Source organism: Bidens hawaiensis, unplaced genomic scaffold (genome assembly GCF_021521415.1).
Source record: "Bidens hawaiensis isolate Kalapana, Puna unplaced genomic scaffold, B.hawaiensis_p1.1 tig00000459_1, whole genome shotgun sequence".
In the NCBI taxonomy this organism is placed as follows: domain Eukaryota; kingdom Viridiplantae; phylum Streptophyta; class Magnoliopsida; order Asterales; family Asteraceae; genus Bidens; species Bidens hawaiensis.
Window position 1 is genome coordinate 155,014 of NW_027491031.1, and position 24,283 is coordinate 179,296.

The following is a 24,283-nucleotide window of genomic DNA, read 5'->3' on the forward strand; positions in this document are numbered from 1 at the left end:
TTTTGTTTACATAACCAAACAAATTGTTGACCGATCATATTGTTTTCATATCAGCTTGAATAGTCGTGATAGAGCTCTAAAGTCTAATAATCATGTATATGAATCTGGTTTGGCCTTAAATATGATAGAAAGAGATGTTTATGAGTTAGAACTAACTACACAGCTTTGTTGTATTAATTGCAAGACTCAAAACTTAATTCACTCCAAGTGCATGTCATTTACATTAATTCTTTGCCCCTTTAAGATTCTCCCTTGCTGTTTAATTTGTGCTTGTTTTATTTATCCTACAACATTTACCAATTACCATCACCATTACACAATCTCTCTCTCTCTCTCTCTCTCTCTATATATATATATATATATATATATATATATAGGGTAGGGTTAACGTAAAAAACAATAGTTTTATGAGAAACATAAGAAAAGATGTAGACCCTTTGATCTAGGATCTAGTGGTTGAGATTGGTAGTTTTTAAAAGTTGTATAGTTTTCTATTTATATGGTATAGTGTCATATTTAGGTGGTGTACTTTATTTTAAAGCCTTCTCACACTTCTCACAAAACAATTATTTTTTATTTGAACCATTTTCTATATATATATATATATATATGACATACACACACCAACTTAAACACACACTCATTAAGAGTAGTCAATGGTTTCTTTTCATGCATCTCCCTTGCCTACATCCACAATGATTCAAGATTGTGAAGATTCTTCAAATAAGAGAAAACGTGATGATCAGTCATTACAACTACAAGAGTTATTGGATAACCCTCTTTCGTCGAAGAACAGGTACTCAAATAGATTTGTGCTTGACACTGAGCTTCATCTCGAGTCTCCCATGCCTTTGGAATGGCAACGATGCCTCAATATCAAGGTAATTAATAATTAAAACTAAGAACTACATTCATACAAGAATACTTCTTCAAGAACCTTCATCATTTAATATTTCTTGATTGTAGAACACAATTTAGTTTTTTTTTTCTTTAAGTTCTTGAGTAGATTAAATGATCATGACAAAAGTCTCTTCATTTTGGTAATTGAAGTATACTTTCAGTCTATCATGGTTTTGACTGATTTAAAGGGTGTAATCTTTTGTGTGAAAATAAAAATTGAAAAAAAAACTAATATTAAAGTCTTCAAATTGAATATGATCATCAAAACAATATGTAGAGTACAAGAGTTCTTGGTAGGATCGATCTTATCCATGGACGGACCTAGCTTATAGGGTGTAGGGTCAATTGCACAAGCTATTTTTTACTTTATATGTATAAGGTATATTACGATTTTTCAACCGACCCTTAAAAACTTTCAATCACAGCGATCTTTGAGATCTTATAACTTAATTAGAAAAAATAAACTTATCTATAGTTACCTAACAGTGCTTTACATTTTAATTACAGTTAACTATGTTAAAACTAATATATTTCTTACATGTTGCATTTGAGAAACAATCAATTAAAAAAAAATATTAGTATCGAATTTGATTTAAACTTTAGTTATTCTTGCTAACTAGTTACTTAACGGTGCTTACAATTTAGTTAGCTATAATAGTTACAAAATTTGGACGTTTTATCATAACTTAAAGGTTGTAATTACATCATTGCTGTTCTTAATTTAAAGGTTGTAACGACTTTTTATCATAACGTATGTAAATACACCGAAAATTTGGACGTTGGAATATATATAATGGAACTCAAGCGCCAAAACAAAGTGACTACGGTTAAAAAATTATTGGGTCCGCTAGATATCCCATCTTTAGATTTTTAAGAGAACTACATGTATGATATTAGACAAGTGACAAAGATTTCATCTTAATTTTTGAAATAACTAATGAATATATATATATGCAGTCTGGCCAAATATACTATTACAACACAATAACTCAAAAAAAGACTTCAATGGATCCTAGAATTAGTAGCGAAGAACCACCCGAAAACATGAGTCTTGATCTTGATCTCAACTTACCATGTGGGTACTCATCTGATACACGAAAGAAAAACCATGTTGCTGACAACTTGTCAAAGTACAAGACTTTAAGGATAACATCCAAGAAGCATAGCTATAGTGGCCGCGGTGGAGCACCATCCTGGTTGGCCTTGGAAGGAGGAGATGATGAGCAACAACAACAAGAGATGATGACAGCAGTTTGTAAAAAGTGTCATATGTTGGTGATGATGTTCAAGGTTTCGCCTTCATGCCCCAACTGTAAATTCATGCATCCACCCAACCCTTCAAGTCTCTTTTACAAAGAATTAAGCCTCGATCTCATGTTAATTAATTAATGTTTCATTATTCTTTAATTGATTATCAATGTGTAAAATTTTAGTTACTGAAAAAGGTTAATTAGTACGTTCTGTCTTCTACTAGAATGGAAAGTTAAGAACATATATAAATGTAAAATCTTATATCATAAAACTTTCTATATTTTATACAAATTTTACTATAAACTGACTTTTATATATTATCACATTTAGTGTATACCTTATATTCTAATTCTTATATATATTGTTTATAAGCAATTTCTTTTATATTGAATCTATCTATCTATAAATATATAAACGAAGACATAAAAATCCTACGTGTCGTGATGTGGTCGCTCCCCCTTTTTTTGGAGTCACCAGATTTGATTGATTTTTAAATGGAGGCTTCTCATGCATTTGATCCGAATTCATGGGTATGGGTCTTACCAAACCCAAATATTCCTTAAACGGGTTATAACATCTCATTTAATTAAAAACTATTCTCACCAAATTATTGATGCAAAAATCCTATAAAATAGGATATAATAAAAATAAATGTCTTATTTATTTTAAAAAAGATATATATATTATTTAAATTAAGAAACCAATTTGATATTAAAAAAAATAAACGGGTCTTGGGTCTCATCAAACCATAAGTATATTATTAACTTTCATAAGTATTATTTATAATTAAAAAAACCAATTTTATAGTAAAAAAAATAAACGGGTCTTGGGTCTCATCAAAACCATATAGCTTTTAAACCGGGTTATAACATCTCATTTATTTGTGAAACAATTTATCATCAAACCATAAGTATATTATTAACTTTCATACAATAAAAAAATATAAATTCAAAAAATAAATAAATATTAGAACAAATAATATAAAACAACCCCCGTAACACGGGTGGATAAAAACTAGTTTATATATATATATATAAACTAAATGCCGTAACTAACACTTATTGATAAGTTAGTCAATGACTCAATATAAACAATAGCTTGTGTGAAGTTCCCTACCATTTCAGAATATTTTTTTCAAATGGATCTGTTATAATTTATAAATTTATTTGAAGAACATTATTATCAATTCATTTGAAGATTGATATTAATATATTCCTTCATCAACTTGTTCAATGATGCATGCATGAATATTTATGTAGACAAGGCAGATTGAGAGAGAGGAAGGGTTTCAATTGACAGAGAAAAAAGTTTATATAAACTATCTATCTATAGCAAAGAATAAGTTTGGCGTCATAAGAATCTTACTGGACCGTTTTCTTAGCCAATCATCATTGTCCATATATGGGTTCTGTAGGTGTAGGGTACGTCAAACCCGGTACGACCTTTTATTTATTACATAATATATTATGTTTATTACATTATTATTATTGTCTACTAATTAGGCCCATTGGGCTGGGGTTTGTGGAGATAACCCCTAACCGGGCCTGGCCCAATAAAGGTTAGGGTTCATGATGATAGCCATGGAGTCTCTATATACGGAGCCTTTATCATTTATTGAAATGACCTCTCTTGGACCCTTGGCTCTCACATATGTTTGTGTCTGTAAACAAGAGTTCATTCTTTTAGCAGTCACCTCCAATCCCCCACTTTTCTATGGCAAATCTGAGTAACCGGAGAAGAAGACCAAGATGGTGGTTCGTTCATATTAAAGACCGGGGAATCTGGACATGGATCCGACCCGGATCCATTCCATGTTTTTTCAGGTTTTCCTCTTTATGCCACGTTTCAGCCTCACCTCCCAAATCCCGATTGATGTTATACAATCTGCCCTTCATAACAGAAAACAAACCAATTGACCCTAATGATCGATTCTGTGTCTTCTTTGTAACTCAGCAGATTTCCATCGATTGTTGCCGGTTTTCCTATCGGAGCTCAAGGTGGCGGTTGTGTGGTGGTGGTCTGCTGAACGGTGGTCTGAGTCCTTGTCGACGGTGTTTTACGATGACACAAACCTGTATCTCTTCTCCTGTTAGCAGCCCCACGTTCATCTTCCCTGACTGTCGTTGCAAGCTTTCTGTGTAAGTGCTTCTCTGCAATTACTGAATTTGATTTTGTTGAAGGGTTAACATCAAACCCTATATTTATGTATTGTATGCCTTTATATGTAGGCTACGACGATCACTTTAAATAATGACATAACGATGATCCGAGTTGTGTTTAACTTTTCTTCTTCTTCTACCTGTTATGCATGTTACGACCAATTATGTATGCTATTTGTCTAAGATTTGGAGTTGTAAGCTTCAGTGGAATCCTATTAATTGCATTTCAAATAAGTTAAATCGTATCTTATTTCAGCTTTTGTTGCTAAAGCTTGATTAGGATTTCGATAAATAATGTTCAAGGTATTTGATTGATATGTTATTTGTCTCAGATTTGGCATCGTAAGCTGCCCAACACCCGCAATAGCAACAAAGATGTAACATCCCGAAATTTCAAGATAATATTAATTATATTACTTAATAATAGAGGGAAAGTTTACTCGGGTTATCTGGAAATAGATAATAGAATATGAGTTGGTATGGGTCGGGCTAGCGTTGGGTATTGGACGTGGGTTATGGATTTGGATTAATAGAGATGGGTTAAATGAGAATGGGCCTTAGGTCCATGGGATTTCAGGGATATAAATATTCCCTAAACCCCAAAATATCTTTCATATTTCACCAAACTCCCTAACACACACATACCCACTAACTTCGCCGGAACCGCCCGAGCCAAGGGAAGAATCGGGCAGGTCCGAGAGAGAGCGATTAGTTGTGTTAACAAGTTAAACGAGATCCAAACAAGCTCAAAAAGGTATGATTCTTGACCTTTAAGGTTTAAAGATCCAAGCTTTTTAGTGTATAAGCGACCGAAAATGGTCGGGAAGCGTAGTGGGTGATATTGAACCATAGCAAGGGTGTTAAAATCGCTCAAAATGCTGAAAAGAAACCGAACAGCGGCTGTCTGGGTAACTTCGCCTTCATCTGGGCAACTTCGCCTTCAACGCGATGAACTTCGCCTGCAAGCTAAGTTCACCTGATGGCAACTTCGCTGTAAAGTTAAGTTCGCCTAACTGGTAACTTCGCCTGAGGCCAAGTTCGCCTGATGACAACTTCGCCTGAAGCCAAGTTCGCCTGATGGCAACTTCGCTGTAAAGCTAAGTTCGCCTAGCTGTTAACTTCGCCTACAGCTAAGTTCGCCTAAGGTTAACTTCGCCTAGAGCTAAGTTTGATATTAAAAAGCGACGAGTTAAGTAAGCTACTACTAGGCCACCAGATTAGATCAGACGAGTATTGATACGTGTAACTTGTACAGTCAGCCGAGCTCAGATAGAGAAGGGATTTACAGCTATCAGAAAAAGAAGCAGAATTCAGGTGAGTTCTAGCCCCATTTATGTGTTACGTTTTCGGGGCTGTGTGCATACTCAATATGTTTGTTAATACACTTATCCTAAAGAGATAAGTGTATGCCTTATATGGATAATGTGAAATATATGAATGATTGCTTGATGGTACGTGAACGATCTTCGGATATTGCACGTACTGTCAGGTTGCAGCGCTAAGAATAAGGTAAGTATTTTATGTATGTTTATGTGTATGAACATGATAGAGATAATAGAAGAAAGAAATGATAACGTATGGTTGTATGGTTACGAAGAGGGTTCCGAGCCCTAGTAATACTCGAGGAATGTAGGGCGTATTGCTCTTTATAACGTAAGATATGAAAGTAAGATAATACAAAAGAAAGTAAGAAAGTATGAACGAAAGAATATAATTTTATGTGTATGTCGTGTATGGTATATGTGATCGATACGATTGATTGCTTGACGGTACGTGAACGATCTTCGGATATTGCACGTATCGTCAAGGGAAGTGACTAGCTCCTTACATGGATATTAAATAATAAAGTATAGTGTTCCTTTTATGGAAGGTATAGTGTTCCTTTTATGGAAGGTATAGTGTTCCTTTTATGGATAGCAAAGTGTTCCTTCTATGGATAGTATAGTGTTCCTCCTATGGAAATTATATATGGTAGGGTAATGGTAATGGTTCTCTTAATAGATATTACGTGACGATCCTCCTATGGATATTTATACAAGGTTAAGGTAGTAATATGTGTCTTCGGATACGGGAAGTAATATATGGGAATAGATTGTATGTTGCCTGATTAACTAGAACTCACTCAGCGTAGCTGACTTTTAGTATGCACGCAGGTGAGCCGATTATAGAGTTAGCAAGAGGATGACGCATGGCATGGATTGAACGGCTGGCATCTGAAGAAAGAAGTAAAGATGTTTTGAATATAAAGATTTGTGTTATGGTATCAAAGAGAAGATTTAATGTTTTGTAACAAATGATTGATGTTTTATATTCCGCGAAAAGTTTTAATAAACTCTGATTTGAAGGACTGTGTTTATGAGTAAATCCGACGCTAAAGTAGGGCTACCGGGTTCGGGGCCTTACAAGTTGGTATCAGAGCATAAGTTCGAGAGATTTAAGCATCCTACATGCTTAGACTCGAACAGAGAATGGGATTTAAGTAAGAAAAGAAAGAAGATGCCAGTTCAAGAATGCCATGTGTCGCTCAAGCAAAAATCAGTAAAGGTAAGGTGTATGATTAAATGATATATGTTAATGAGAAAGAAAAGATACGTGAATGATAAGGATATAAGTAATTGATTGTTTGATTTGACTAACTGCTTAAGTAGAACCAGCACAAATAGACTCATAAAGGGAAGCGAATAGGACACGGAAAGCAACGTGATCAGCTAGTCACAGCTGGCCACTGTTATTACCTGTTAGCCTTGCTATCCTTGTACTAAATAGTTCCTTGAGTGATGATGTTTGTGTTGTCCCTTTAAGAATACTGATGGCTGGAGCTGGAGAAGTTGTGGGAACTGGGGGTCGCACTGGACGTCGTGGCAGGCCTCGTCTTGTCCGGCAACCCTCGGTAGAAGAAGCTTCCCACACCGAAGATGAAGGGAGCGCCGCTGGAGGAGACCAGAACAACAACGAAGAAGTTCAACTTAGCCCTGCAGTTCAAGCAGCCATTGTTCAAGCTGTAGTTGCTGCTGTGAAGAACCTGAAACCCGGAGGATCTGCTGGAAGCCGTGAACGAACCGTTGAAGGGGCAGGTGGTAATGATAGGAAGGATGACGAGAGGGAAAGGGGTGACTCGAGTGAGGTAAAGTCTGTGAAAGATGATGATAGGAAGAGGGGCCGAGGCGGTTGCAACTATAAGTCCTTCAAAGGTTGTGACCCGCCTAAGCTGACTGGTTTAGGAGATGCAATCGCTACTCTTCAGTGGATAACCGCCATGGATAAGGTTATCCGCATTAGCGAGTGCCGTCCTGACCAAGCTGTCGGTTATGCCACTCAATCTTTTGAAGATGAGGCTATGTATTGGTGGGAGAGTGTGGAGCAGAGGAAGACCCGTGAAGAGATCAAGGCGATGAGTTGGAATGACCTTAAGGACATGGTGATGAAGAGGTTCTGCGCTGATACAGAAGTTGAAAGAGTGGAGATGAAGTTTCTGAATTTGAAAGCGGGAGGGATGACACAACGGGAGTATACTACTGAATTCAACCGCATGTCTAGGTTGGTACCTGACATGGTGAACACCGAAGCTAAAAGGATCAAGTGTTACGTAAGGGGACTTCCACGGAATGTTCGCACTTTGGTTAAGTCTAGTAAGCCCGCAACATTTGACTCGGCCGTGGAATTGGCCGAGATGATTTATGCGGACCTTGCCAACTGTGAAGGGGAGAAGATGGAACCGAAGAAAAAGAACCCAACCCCAGAACCAGAGGAAGCCAATGAGGTGGATCCACGCAAAAAGAAGGCAAGGCAAGAGGGGTTCACTGCTTGTGAAAAATGTGGGAAGAGACACCCCGGAGAGTGCAGAAAGGGATTAGGTGTTTGCTATAGGTGTGGAAGAGCAGGACATTCCTCTTGGGAATGTAATGATTACCATAGGTGTCACAACTGTGGAGAACGTGGGCACCTAGAAAGGGATTGCAAGAAGCCAAAGGGAGGACATGAAGGAGAGAAGAGTTCTTGAGGTTTAACAGATTCCTCCGTATGCTTAGAGAAGACATTCAAGAAGGCTAGATGCTAGCCATAAGTATTAAATCTATGTGTAACTTATTGATGACTCGATGCGTGTTGTTTTATGCTGAAATTTAGACTGGTGTTTATTAATTATGGTACGAATTGTCTGAATGCATGTTAGTCATGATAAATTGACGTGTTGTGATAGAGTGTCGACTTAGGCTTTAGCATTAATATGATTTAGGACAAAGCCTCTTGAAGATCGAAACGAGACTTGGTACATTGAGGGCCTCATGGACAAGCTACCTTAAATAGCTAATACACATGACCACCATTCGATGACTGCAAAGTCGGAAGTAAGAAGGGTAACACAGAAAACGAAGGCGATTCAATAAAGCGTGTAAATATAAGAAGTTTTCCTTTTATAGGGAATAAGTTAGGTTTCGGGGACGAAACCTCTTTAAGGAGGGAAGACTTGTAACATCCCGAAATTTCAAGATAATATTAATTATATTACTTAATAATAGAGGGAAAGTTTACTCGGGTTATCTGGAAATAGATAATAGAATATGAGTTGGTATGGGTCGGGCTAGCGTTGGGTATTGGACGTGGGTTATGGATTTGGATTAATAGAGATGGGTTAAATGAGAATGGGCCTTAGGTCCATGGGATTTCAGGGATATAAATATTCCCTAAACCCCAAAATATCTTTCATATTTCACCAAACTCCCTAACACACACATACCCACTAACTTCGCCGGAACCGGCCGAGCCAAGGGAAGAATCGGGCAGGTCCGAGAGAGAGCGATTAGTTGTGTTAACAAGTTAAACGAGATCCAAACAAGCTCAAAAAGGTATGATTCTTGACCTTTAAGGTTTAAAGATCCAAGCTTTTTAGTGTATAAGCGACCGAAAATGGTCGGGAAGCGTAGTGGGTGATATTGAACCATAGCAAGGGTGTTAAAATCGCTCAAAATGCTGAAAAGAAACCGAACAGCGGCTGTCTGGGTAACTTCGCCTTCATCTGGGCAACTTCGCCTTCAACGCGATGAACTTCGCCTGCAAGCTAAGTTCGCCTGATGAACTTCGCCTGCAAGCTAAGTTCGCCTGATGGCAACTTCGCTGTAAAGTTAAGTTCGCCTAACTGGTAACTTCGCCTGAGGCCAAGTTCGCCTGATGACAACTTCGCCTGAAGCCAAGTTCGCCTGATGGCAACTTCGCTGTAAAGCTAAGTTCGCCTAGCTGGTAACTTCGCCTACAGCTAAGTTCGCCTAAGGTTAACTTCGCCTAGAGCTAAGTTTGATATTAAAAAGCGACGAGTTAAGTAAGCTACTACTAGGCCACCAGATTAGATCAGACGAGTATTGATACGTGTAACTTGTACAGTCAGCCGAGCTCAGATAGAGAAGGGATTTACAGCTATCAGAAAAAGAAGCAGAATTCAAGTGAGTTCTAGCCCCATTTATGTGTTACGTTTTCGGGGCTGTGTGCATACTCAATATGTTTGTTAATACACTTATCCTAAAGAGATAAGTGTACGCCTTATATGGATAATGTGAAATATATAAATGATTGCTTGATGGTACGTGAACGATCTTCGGATATTGCACGTATTGTCAGGTTGCAGCGCTAATAATAAGGTAAGTATGTTATGTATGTTTATGTGTATGAACATGATAGAGATAATAGAAGAAAGAAATGATAACGTATGGTTGTATGGTTACGAAGAGGGTTCCGAGCCCTAGTAATACTCGAGGAATGTAGGGCGTATTGCTCTTTATAACGTAAGATATGAAAGTAAGATAATACAAAAGAAAGTAAGAAAGTATGAACGAAAGGATATAATTTTATGTGTATGCCGTGTATGGTATATGTGATCGATACGATTGATTGCTTGACGGTACGTGAACGATCTTCGGATATTGCACGTATCGTCAAGGGAAGTGACTAGCTCCTTACATGGATATTAAATAATAAAGTATAGTGTTCCTTTTATGGAAGGTATAGTGTTCCTTTTATGGAAGGTATAGTGTTCCTTTTATGGATAGTATAGTGTTCCTCCTATGGAAATTATATATGGTAGGGTAATGGTAATGGTTCTCTTAATAGATATTACGTGACGATCCTCCTATGGATATTTATACAAGGTTAAGGTAGTAATATGTGTCTTCGGATACGGGAAGTAATATATGGGAATAGATTGTATGTTGCCTGATTAACTAGAACTCACTCAGCGTAGCTGACTTTTAGTATGCACGCAGGTGAGCCGATTATAGAGTTAGCAAGAGGATGACGCATGGCATGGATTGAACGGCTGGCATCTGAAGAAAGAAGTAAAGATGTTTTGAATATAAAGATTTGTGTTATGGTATCAAAGAGAAGATTTAATGTTTTGTAACAAATGATTGATGTTTTATATTCCGCGAAAAGTTTTAATAAACTCTGATTTGAAGGAATGTGTTTATGAGTAAATCCGACGCTAAAGTAGGGCTACCGGGTTCGGGGCCTTACAAAAGACAACTTAAAAGGTACCACGCAGTCTAGCCTTTCATTTGAAATGTTATGAGCAGATACTATAGCTTTTAAAATCTTCATTTCAAGGATTAATTAACCAACAGGAGATATTATTGCCTAGAAAATGTTGATTTCTATTTAGCGTCAAAATTAAACCTGATTACAAGTTCGGTTTTCGAGTCAGTCTTTAACCGAAACCAAATTCATTATTCGGCTTATGGTTCAGTTGCATCTAATAAGTTAACATCTTTAGTTTTTACACCTGGCCCGTTTTTAAAATTTTATCTACATGTGTTCATTGTTCATTATCCGGTTTTTAAACCAGCTTTTTAAAAAACTGAACTGAGCCGGAGCCATTAAAATCAAACCTGATTATGCATTCGGTTTTATGATCAGTATTTAATCGAACATGTTCTTCTTTATAGTACGGATGCGGTTAAGAATTCGCGAACCTGCTTGAAACCGAATAATGAATAACAATCTTTCAAGCTTTGTCCTTTATTGAATTCCAGCAACAATTTTGTCCCACTTTCAGTTTTCGGTTCACTTTTAAACCAAAAACCAATATCGTTATGTGGTTTAAAGTTCACTTACATCTAATGAGCTAGCATCATTATTTTCTACAATGCGCTGAACTGGCCCGTTTTCTTTTTCATATTTATGCTTTGCGAACCAAGGATTTATATTTAGTAGAATAGGCTTTGCGATCCAAAAGGGGATAGCGGCGCAGCTTGTTGCTCGCTTACCCATTATCCAGATGTAGTTTGGTTTGTGTTAAATGTTAATAAAAAAAATTAAATCTAAAAAAAAATATTTATGCATTTGTATCTTCCAGTTTCAAAGATAAGTTAATGAAAGACTCTTTTAAACCTTAACCAAATTCGTTATCCGTCTTATAGTTCAGTTGCATCTAGTAAACATCTAATTTTTTTACTCAAACCAGCCTCTAGCTCAATGAGCAGTCCCATTTATGTAATTTTGTTTACGAGTGTCTATTCTACGGTTTCAAGCCAGTTAAAACCAAAAAATCAACTGACCCGGGCCACTTAAAATTAAAATTAAACCTAATTACAAATCCGGCATGGGTTTTCTAATCTGAAGCTGCATGCATCTTGCCGAAACTATGCTTCTTTAATTACTAAAAAAAGTTAAAACTTAATGTGCAGGAGTATTTTACAATTTATTTAGTACTTACCTTTTTAATAGATATTTTTACACGACTACGCATTTGTTATTTATAAGCTTACACTTCCGCCCCCATGATTCAACCTTTAATGAAACACCACTCCATTATGTTTTGAACTTTTTTAGAGTTCACAACTTCATGGTTTTAAAATAGTCAAAACAAAAGTTCAGAGGCAATACAATCAAAATACGCCTTATGTTTGCTTCATGTAACATTTTCTGAAATATGTTCGAAGCCAATATCACGAATACTAACAGGAGACACTTATTTCAGATTGCATAGGATGTCTTGTGGCCATAACACCTTTTGAGACACTGAGGAAAAGTGGAAAACAGAAAACCATAAACGACAGGTGCAAACTTCAGATTTTGCCAAACTATCTTTCTTATCTGTTATGAAGACTAGAAACTTAGAATACCATCCTTTTTCAATTAAACAGTAACAACTCGCTTAGGGTAAGCCTGAGATGCGTTAGCGGTTGATGAATCATAAGTTGAAGCAGAACCACTGGTTGTCGTGGTGGTAACATCAACAAATCCACGAACTTATCTGTAAGTCAATCAGCACGACTATTTGAATCCCTTTTACTTATCTACTCTCGCAAAAAGTATACTGGCACACTAAGAACATATGACATGCAACTCAACTCCACACCTGCTACTTCATTGTTTGTCAGCCCGCCTATTCCACAGTTACCGCAACTAATAACCAGGTAAAGTTTGTTCTGGATCTGTAACCCAAGTTACTTTGTATATGCACCTACCTATAAGAGGACAACCATAAAGTATACAATATGCACACATTTTAGTATTGTCTGTTGGGAATAAATATATGTAAAACCATAATTTGTCATCCCACTGCTACTTTTACATGTGTTTATTACTACTTAATTGTCAGCCATACCACCTGCACCATTAACGACCTTGATTGAACAGCCCGGCGCAACTCGCGGGATAATTTACTAGCTATATATAATCGAAAGGTGAAAGACTTCCGAGATAATTTGACACTAAGAAAAATATTTTATGATTGATGACAAAAGAAGTAATTTGATATTTTACAAATTTTATCTATTAAAATAAAAATCCTATTTATTTTTAAACTAATAAATAGAACATATATATTAAACACATTCTATAACCCACTACCTATTATTATTATTATTAAAAGTCAAAACCTAACTTTAAACCCAACCTATAGTTAAGTCCATTACCCGTTTATCATTATACTAGTCCTGAAAGTTCACTTCGCTTTACACCCCCTCCAAATCCATTTTGATTTTTGAATAGTGGAGAGATTTTTAACAAAAAAGACCACTTGGAATTAGTTAAATCTAAGTTCTTTTGATCTGAAAAATTGAGTCCGGAACCCATCGTTTATAAAAAAAATTATATGTATTTTTCATCCGCCTTTCCTTGGCGTTTTCGTCAAAGCTTCACCACTGGTCCCTCCGATCCCCACCTTTTTCTTAGATCCTTAATAAACCTTGACAAAAGTTAATAACATATAATAAAAAGAATAAGAAAATAGTAATTATAAAATTAATTATTTGATGTTTTCCCTAGAGTTCTAGAAGGAAAGATGAGTGTGTGTGTGTATATATATACCCAGCCACCCAGGGATTTGTTGGTTTCCATTAACCAACCAAGGAAATGGGAAGGTCACCTAGTCCAACAAGTAGTGATGAAAATAACATGATCAAGAAAGGAGCATGGACCCCTGAAGAAGATCAACAGCTTATCACTTACATCCAAACTAATGGCCATGGCTGCTGGAGATCTCTCCCTAAACATGCTGGTCACTCATGATCATATCCTCCCTAGCTATATATACATACATATATCATAAATTCAAACTTGATAATAATTATTTACTAATACAAGTATATATATATGTCAATCAGGCCTTAAAAGATGCGGAAAGAGTTGCAGATTACGATGGACAAATTATCTCCGACCTGATATCAAGAGAGGAAAATTCTCCCAAGAAGAAGAGAACACTATTCTTCACCTTCATTCCCTTCTTGGAAACAAGTAATTAATTTATCATCTTAAACAATTAACTAATGTTTAATAATGTCAACCAACATTACATGTTTTTCTTGTCTATTAATTCTTGAGTTTGTAATTAATTAAAGTTTGATTTTTTGTCTTAAAGATGGTCAGCAATTGCAGCTCGTTTACCAGGACGTACGGACAACGAAATCAAGAACTACTGGAATACCCATATGAAGAAAAAACTGATCCAGATGGGTATTGACCCGATGACCCACCAACCGAGATCCGACTTGTTTTCTTTCTTGCCTCAGCTAGCATCTCTAGCTTACATCAAACAAATACTTGAACATAATCAATTAGCTCAAAACCTTGAATACCTCAATAATCTTTTGCTCCAAACAAACACGAATTCGGTTCCTCAATTACAAGAAGAAAACATTGATTTTTGTAATGAACTTCCATTACTATTAAGTCAAGAAAATGTTAGCCAACCACTCCATGATGATGTCTCAACCATGAATTTGCAAACAAGTCATAATGGTTATAAAGTCTTGGGTCTTGACAATGGCCAATCAAGAGTCAATTTTTCATCATCATGGAGTTCCATTCCGTCATTAATGGACACTAATATTAACACCGGTTCACTTGAGAGTGAGAGCACCATTAGCTACGGTGGAGATGTCGGAGCTTCTACATATAACTGGCCGGAATTTCTGATTGAAGGTCACTCTTTCTTGGATCACAACTTACCACAAATATGATGATCAATTACTCTTCTTAATTTCATTTTGGAAGCTTTTCTTTGAGTGCATATATATATATATATATATATATAGCAGATTAAAAGTTAAATACCCAAGGGTTTAGGGTACAACTTTGGTTGCATGGATTGATATATGTAAATATATATATGGATCGGAGCTACATGCATGGATATATATGCATGAACTACATTAGTGTTTTTCTTTCTTCCCAGTTTTCATCCTGTGTACATATATGTATGTGACATATCATATAATAATTTTCTTTTATGAGTTCATTTTTTCTTTTCCACGTTATGTACTTATGTATATTAATCTTTCATTTATTAAACTTTTCATATAAGTATGATAATAATGCTTTGCCTCGTTGTCGAATCCAGCCTTTGATCTTGTATATGAAATGCTTTGTTGGATCATTTCATTTAGAATTATGATGGCGAGGTGTAAGGGCTTGGTTTTATTAAGACAAGATTAAAAAATAATTGTTTTATTAATTAAATCATTACACATTTTTCTATGAAAAAGTTACGCGAGGCCCCAATCCTATATAGCAATAACGCACAATACACGGAAGTTTTTAACTCTTTAGTTAAACCACTACACATACCAGTGTGACGCTTGCTCTTATAGCAACTTTTGATTAAACTTTCATGCAATATATAGTATTACTCCGTAATAATTATTGATGTATTAGTTAGTAGTAATTTGACCTGTTCTAATAAATTTGGTTAATGTTTGCTATATTAATTAAATGAGGTTATAAAAAGTGAGTGTAGTAAAGTAATTTCCTGATCAGCCACCACAACACTATCATTTTCCAAATGGCTGCCACCAACTAACCACACATTTTAAGATCATATGACAGTCTGTCAACGTTTACTTCAAATATTTGACCAATCCTATATTTTCATTTTTAAAAATTACTTTTTTGAATATCATTAAGTTGAGGCCTATAAAGATAAAGAATACGGTCCACTTGGTAAAAGTAATCATAATCATAAATTGTAACTGAGTAAATTATATTACATAAATATATAATAAAAATGTGTTGACATAAGTCGGACAACTGTCTAACCTGACCATTGATCAAATATTCATCTTTTAATGGGAGTCGCTCAAGGTTAAAATTTTGTTTTAGAAAAAGAAAAAACATATTTGAACAGTTAAAATGAATGATTATGAAAAATTACGAGCAAATAATAAATGATTGCAATCCGCAAACTTAACATAATTAATGGCAAGGAACAATGGAGGCAGCAATTGTTCAAGGTCTAGTGGAAACCGCAAGAAACTAAAATCCATATGCGCTCGAATTATTAAATGGAACCGTTTTAAACACAAATCCTTAGTCACAACCATCAACATTTATTTGCTCCTTTTTGCAGTTGAAGACACAGTTGATATTCTTGTTTAAAACAACGATTTAATCATCGTTGATATAAACTAGTAAGTTTTATATTATTTATTGTCCGTTTTGTATACTATAGCAAAAGTCCGTTTAATTACTTATTATGCATAGAGAGTTAGAACAGACAAACGTCTAAGTGTTAAAATTAGGGGTGACATAAGAAACTTAGAGTATCCAAGCAAGAAGGTAGTTAAGAACTTTCTCCCCCAAGCAACCAATTAACTAATCATATCTTAATCAATTCAAACTTGCTTTGAAATTGGCCATATGTGACCACACTACTTTGACTTTATAATTACTTTAAAAGTTCTAAAATACCATTGGGACAAGTGTAGTTTCCACTCTCTTCTCATCTTAATTATTATAAAGAAGAAAAAAACAAAAGAACGCATAACTACTTGGAGTTGTACCTATAAAAAGAACAAAAACTTAAAAACAAACCCATAATCAAATCGAATGACCCTTTGGTGACATCCGATAAAATTGAAACGATACATATACTAGGAAGATTGGCATATCCCATTGAAACGATACATATACAGAGAATATTGGCATGTCCCACGTGTAAGGATCATATATTGATTAGTTATATATGGATCTAAGAAGATGAAATCAATAACAAACTTTAACATAAATCTCTAACACGTGATTGCGACTGATAGTAGATGCCATGATTCACTTTTCGGGTTCCTGTTTAAGGTGTACGTTAAGAGAGAGAGAGAGAGAGAGAGAGAGAGAGAGAGAGAGAGAGATAGTAGCTTTGAGAGAAGAAGAGAACAATAGCTGGAAAGGGTTCAGTCTGATTTAGGTTGCCTAGTTAGGTGTCAAACAGACCCCTCTATCAAGGTATGTATAGGAATAAGGGAAAGGACTGATTTTAAAGAGAGAGCCGTGAAATGTAGGTAACGGCTAGGGTTAAGGTGTTGTTCTCTCTAATTATCTCTGTTTATATATTCAAGTGGAAACCCTAAATTGTGGTATAAGGGCAATTACGTCCCTCGAGTAATTACCTTCATAGGATATTACTTTTTGATCAATAATTATAAATAATTGTGTAGGCCGCATAAATAGTTAGATTAATTAATGTATAATTAATCTTAGATGACATTAGTTGAATGCCCTTATTTGTTAGTTTGAGTTAGATCGACAATTGCAAGTTTGCTTATTCTGTTTGTTTGAGTTAGACAATTGTAATTTTGCTTTTTGTACTGACAATTAATTAAGTAGTTATCTTTTTCAAATATAGTGAACGTACTTGGTAGAAAATGATACACTAAACAACATTCAAATTGGATTTCTAATTATCCTCTTTATATATATAAAGCTCACTTTGATCTCTAAATTTTGTGGTGCATGAGCATTTACGGTTTCTCATGTGGGCTCATCTGTGTCGTGGAGAAAAAAATAACTAACAAATCGTTTTGATTTAAGAGTCAATAGCTTGTTGGAAAAGGAATCATTATCTCTAGCTAACTACTCCTTGATTGCAACTTTTACTAAGGCTGGCCTTCTATAGTCACAATATAAATAAACATCATTATTAACAATTAACTACTATTAATGTCATCTTCTTTCTCTTTAATTACAAGAGAAATGTCATTTAATATTATATAAGCAGTTTACTAAATAAAATAATAAATAAATAAACAATACATCGTATAACAGTGGTTTGTTTTTTATGTTCGCTTGGTAGTAACTCACATATTCAAAAGGAAGAGAGAACCCATAAATATAATTTAGAACGAACTCGTCTACAAAAATGAACACTGTTTAAGTAATTAATTCGTTAAGGCATTGGCTTACCCATAAATATAATTAATTCGTATATAATTAAGAAGTGTTACACTGACGAAGCTTGGACATATACGTCGAGGGGGCCGGACTCAATATGTATAAAAAATTCATAGGCTAGAGGGGACGGGCTCAAAATTTCGGTCGGAACCGGGTGAAATTACACCATGTAAAAAAAATTTCAGCTGAAAATGGAAAAATTTACACTGCCGAGTAAAAAACAAAGGAGGCTGGGCTCATAATTTCGGTCGGAAACGCGTAAATTTACATTACGTATATAAATTTTCATGAAATAATGATAAATTTACACTACCGAGCAAAAAACCGGGGGGAGGGGGGCTCAAAATTTCGGTCAGAAACGCATAATTTACACTATGTATAAAGAATTTCGGCCGAAAAATGATAATTTTACACTACCGAGCGAAAAAACAAAGGGGGTCGGGGCCACCCTTGGCCCCAACTAAACCTACGCCCTTGGTGTTAAAATACCACCAATTATTAACCACATAAAATATTGAGTCAATTTATTATACAAGGAGGAACAAAAATGAGAAGAATGAAAAGATTTGTTGAAAAAAAACCTTTAAAAATAATGAGAAATTCATAAGAAAATCATAATTCAAATTTTAATTAAAAAAAGTAAAAACACAAAAATGTTTCCACCGTCTTCGTTTTTCTTATAAAAAAACTCGAAAAAAACACAATGTTAAAGTCATTGTGTCTTTTTGTTTATTATTGTATTTTATGTTTATTTTCGTCATTTATTGTGTCTTTTTTTCTTTTTTTCGTCAACATTGTGTTATATTTTGTTCGGCACTGTGTTCTATTTTGCGATCTATTGTGTCTTTTTTTTTGTTTATCATTGTGTTGTTTGTTCATTTTCGGCATTTTGTCTGTTTATTTAGACATTGTGTCTTTTCGTAGTTTTTTTAGCAGAAATGATGGGCGAAACATTTTGGTTTTTTAAATTTTTTCATTTTTTATTTATATATTAAGTATGATTTTTTCTATTATTTTTTTTAGAATTTTTTAAAAAAGTTTTTGTATGACCAAAAATCTTCTCACAATTCTCATTTTTATATACCTTTATATTTTAACTTTACCCATAAAATATGATAGTAGTTAAGGTTTTTCTTATCCACCCAATTTTTGTTGTGTTAAAAATAAACTTGGGCTATGATTGATTCCGTTAGGCCCAAATACTTACCGCCACATTTTAGCAAGAATGCCAATGGTATACATTTATTTAACTATTGGGCTCTAGTTTGAGCTTATTGTCTTCCAACATGGCATCAAAACAACACAAAAATCATTGCAAAGTTTATTAATTTTCTTTTCACCTACGAATGTTTGGTAACATTTGAATTTATAATAATAATTCCAACTATAATTATAATACTATATTCCCAAAATGGTGCCAAACGATGTCCAGATGTTGCTAACATTTCAAGTCATAATCTAAATAACTTTCAGTATATAAGCGTGTTATTTCTAAAATAGTAGTGTAGTTCATTTTGTGCCGAGACATGTTTGATCACTATTGTCTAAGCAGTTGGTTTAACTAATTGTAACATTTAATTTACACATTTATTGCAAAGTGAGATCATATATATGTTTTGAATCAACACGTACACCATTGGATAAATTATTGACAAAAAGTTTCATTTTGAACTTACCACCGTTTTGGTTGTATGGTCAACATATAGACTAGTAGGGCAGCATAAAACTTTATTTCGGCGTAATTGTTGTTATCACATAACATGAAATATAAGCATTATTGTGTAATAATGATCCACTTTTCCAACACTCAACATAATCTCTCAAATGCTTTACATAAGACTCACCATAGTGATGGATCACTTATCACTTACATTATTATCAATCTCGAACATATTGTGATTTAACACTTTTACATATTCATGTGTCACGTTTCATTACTCGTTTGCATACAATTTCTTCATTCGTAATTTGACGAAGTACTACATGTCACTTTCATAATGCTTCTTAGACTATTTAGCCAAAACATACTTTTATTTGACATCTCGCTATATATACGCTTGACGCTTCTTAGGCTATGTGTAGTGGAGTAGCTACAAAATGGCGCGTTTTGCGCCATGTGACAAATGGTATGTTTTTGTTTTTGGGTGTAATGGTGTTGTAGCCCTATATATCACACTCACAAACATATATAATATTCATATATATACAAACAACACAGGCGGTAAATACTTGGCGCCCCCCCCCCCCATTTCGCCCCAAAAATCGCTCAAGGGGCGTGCTCGCACCCAAATTCGCTCCAGTCGGCCCTTTTTCTCGCCCACTACGGATGGCCTCCTGATTATATGTGTGTGTATGTATGTATATATATGTGTCAGTGTGTGTGTATATAATCAATGCAAAGATAAGTATGTCAATAAAATGAAGGGCACATAGAATATTGAACAGGAACAATGGCTGAAAAAAGCCAGATATATTAATTAATATGACAAATAATGGACATAAAATGACCAGACTTGGTCTAACAATATGCAAACGGTACCGAGGCAACGGACGAAAGCCCGTTGACATCAGCATCAACATGGTTCATGGTAACATCAGAGGAAGAAAAAGGCGAACGCCAGAACCATGTGCGTGGAAGGAAGCTGAGGTGCGCTTCCCGCGAGTGCCAGGAGGACCCAGCAAAGAAGGCCCTATCGTCATCAAAAGCCAGCTGGGGCACTACATCACTTCTCGCACTCTTGCTGACAACGGCGCCTCGTCAACGGTGATGTACAGGCAGTTCTTCGACAAGCTAGATGACGAAGACAAGGAACGCCTGGAAACGATATGCGCCTCGATGGAAGGGTTTGATGGCAGCACAAACACCCCCCTGGGTATCCTATCTTTCCCCGTCACTCTTACAGATGGGAAACACTCCCGCACAGAAGATGTGGACTTTGTCGTGATGAGGAAGCCACACCACACATACGACATTCTCTTCGGGAGAGACGGGATGGCAAGATTCAACGCCGTGGTATCCTCAGTCCACGGCATGATGGGATGGCCAACAGCTGAGGGTGTAGCGATGATCACCGGCATTCCCCAGGTATGCATCGCATCTGTCTCATCTAAACCCAAACCAAAGATGGCTAAACCAACCATCACCGAACCAGAAAGATGGGCCTTCAACGGCAAGTACCCGGACCAGGCCGTCTCCATTGGCCCAACAATTGTTGATCCCACACGCACCTTACTTAAGCGCTTATTACAAAGGAACGCCGACATTTTCGCGTGGACACCAGCTGACATGACTGGTGTACCCCGGAATAAGGCAGAGCATAAGCTCAAATGCGATCCGGCTGTTACGCCGATCGTACAAAAGCGCAGAGTAATGGGGCCAGAACAAACTAACGCGTGTAGAACCCAAGTCAAGGAACTCCTTGACGCAGGCATCGTACGCGTTAGTAGATATCAAACTTGGGTTGCAAATCCCGTTATGGTACTGAAGAATAACAAACAATGGCGCATGTGCATAGATTTCAAAGACTTGAACAAAGCATGCCCCAAAGATTGTTATCCGTTACCCGAAATTGATCTTAAGGTGGACTCGTTGGCACCATTCCGCCTTAAATGCTTCCTGGACGCGTATAAGGGGTACCATCAGATCCACATGGCTGTTGATGATCAGGACAAAACCGCCTTTCGGACGCCCGATGGCACATTTTGTTACCAAATGATGCCATTCGGACTTAAGAATGCCGGGTCCACATACCAACGCCTGATGGACAACCAGTTTCATACCCAAATTGGGAGGAACTTGGAAGTCTACATGGATGACTTGGTCATCAAAAGCCCTGACCCAGAAGCGATGTTGAAAGACATCGAAGAAACTTTCAACACGCTCAGGAAGATAAACATGAAGCTCAACCCGAGCAAGTGTGCCTTTGGAATGGAAGAAGGGAAGTTCTTGGGGGTCATCGTCACTAAAGATAACTTCAAAGCGAACCCTGAAAAGGTCGAAGCCATTATCAAAATGGAATCACCTACTACCATCAAACAGGCTCAGATACTGAATGGACGACTAGTGGCACTTAATCGCTTTTTGGCAAACCACGCGGATAAGTCGTTTCCTTTCGTGTCAACGTTGAGAAACTGTTTAAAGAAAACGCACTTCCGCTGGACACCAGAAGCGGAAGCAGCTTTTCAGGAGATTCGGTCACGCTTGATCGAACTCCCAACACTCACAGCACCAGAAGCGGGAGAGGAGTTAATCCTATACCTTTCCGCAACTGATAGAGCAACCGGGGCAGTCCTGCTAGTAGAGCGAAAAGGCATCCAGATGCCAATCTGTTATGTCAGCCGTATCCTAACAGATGTAGAAACCCGGCACTCTACCCTCGAAAAATTAGTCTTAGCACTTATACACGTTTCACGCAGGTTAAGACGATATTTCCAGGGTCACCCAATCACCATTCTCTCCAACTTCAAACTTGCAAACGTTCTAGGCAAACCCGAGTTATCGGGACGCCTAGCCAAATGGGCAATTGAGTTGGGAGAATACGCGATAAAGTATAAGCCAAGACCAGCCATAAAAGGCCAGGTTCTGGCCGACTTTATTGCAGAAGTGCCTGCATCGCGGGAAAAAGAGTGCCAGGAAGAGGCTCAACCCTCTCCAGCACAAGACATCAATGATGTCTGGCGACTCTACACTGATGGGGCAGCCAATAACGAGGGTTCAGGCGCAGGGCTAAAGCTAACCAACCCAGCGGGCCAAGAATACACTTACGCTATTCGACTGGATTTTCCAAGTACGAATAACGAAGCCGAGTATGAGGCATTCTTGGCTGGGCTGAGAATTGCGCGTAAGATGGGAGTGAAAAACTTGGAAGCCCACGTGGATTCCATGTTAGTAGCCAATCAAATCAACGGGACGTACACGGCCGTGAACGACACAATGGCCCTGTACCTCGCACAAGCAAAATCCCTTATGCGCGATTTCAATGACTGCAAAGTCATACACGTCAAGCGAAGTGAAAACAAATCTGCGGATGCGTTAAGCAAGCTTGCATCATTAGCCTTCACCCACTTAGGAAAGGATATACGCATTGAACTCCTCGAGACACCTTCGGTCCCGCACAAGGAAATTTGCGTCATCCAAACCGGCACGGAAACGTGGATGACACCAATAATAAAATACCTTGCGGCAGGTACACTACCGGAGTCCAAAACACAGGCAAGAAAACTACGCTGTAAAGCACTGAATTATCAACTCATCGATGACATCCTTTACAGACGTAACTTTCTTGGCCCACTCTTAAGATGCGTGGACAACCAAGATGCTGACTACCTCCTAAGGGAAGTACACGAAGGCATCTGTGGAGTACACGCAGGTCCCCGCGCTGTTGTAGCTAAGCTAAACAACGCGGGATACTTTTGGCCGGGGATGCATACGGATGCACTGGCATACATCAGAAAATGCAGGTCTTGCCAGCTTTACGCACCCAACACGCACCGCCCGAAGAATGAACTTGTTCCAGTCACTTCTTCATGGCCATTTCAGAAGTGGGCCATCGATGTGACAGGCCCATTTCCTACAGCAGCAGGAAATGTTCAGTTCCTAGTGGTAGCCATCGACTACTTCACCAAGTGGATAGAAGCAAAACCTTTAGCCCAAACAACCGCGAAACATATCAAAAAATTTATTTGGGAATTTATTATTTGTCGTTTTGGACTTCCACAGAATTTGGTGAGCGATAACGGCACCAACTTTGCTGACAAGAAGCTACAACAGTGGCTGAAAGAACTTCAAATCACCCACACCTTTACCTCAGTGGCACACCCGCAAGGTAATGGTGAGGTGGAAAGAGCAAATAAGAGCATCGTCGAAGGCATAAAGAAAAGACTCTTGGAACACAGATCCGGCTGGGTGGACGAGCTTCCGCACGTCCTTTGGGCAAACAGAACGCTGAAGAAGGCCAGTACGGGAGAAACCCCGTTCAGTCTCACTTATGGCACTGAAGCCATGGTCCCGGTCGAAATTGGTTTACCCTCACCAAGGGTCTTGATTCAGCCAGAAGACAATGATGCGGAAAGACGGTTAGACCTTATGCTAACCGAGGAACGCAGAGACTTAGCCGCAGTGCGTGAAGAGAACTACAAGCGACAAATGCAAAAGTACTACAACACGCGGGTAAAACTCTGCAACTTCAATGTAGGAGACTACATACTGCGTAACAACGAGGCTTCGAACCAAGAACGCCCAGGAAAGCTGGCCCCGGTCTGGGAAGGGCCATACATTATCAAAGAAGTCCTGGGAAAGGGCGCATACCGGCTCGAAAGGCTCGATG

At 37.2% G+C, this 24,283-nt stretch overlaps 1 protein-coding gene and 1 pseudogene across 2 annotated transcripts; both read left to right on the forward strand.

The window, feature by feature from the left end:
- Window positions 1–632: 632 nt before the first annotated feature.
- LOC143629086 (uncharacterized) lies at window positions 633–2,289 on the forward strand. The gene is made up of 2 exons (XM_077098452.1): window positions 633–881; window positions 1,858–2,289. Exons 1-2 carry the CDS (start codon window positions 657–659, stop codon window positions 2,287–2,289), a joined length of 657 nt encoding a protein of 218 aa, XP_076954567.1. The 5' UTR covers window positions 633–656.
- An 11,215-nt stretch (window positions 2,290–13,504) lies between these two features.
- LOC143629094 (transcription factor MYB93 pseudogene) lies at window positions 13,505–14,758 on the forward strand (annotated as a pseudogene). Its single transcript, XR_013152873.1, has 3 exons — window positions 13,505–13,797; window positions 13,904–14,033; window positions 14,158–14,758. The product of XR_013152873.1 is annotated as a transcription factor MYB93 pseudogene (transcript).
- The last annotated feature ends 9,525 nt before the right edge of the window (window positions 14,759–24,283 follow it).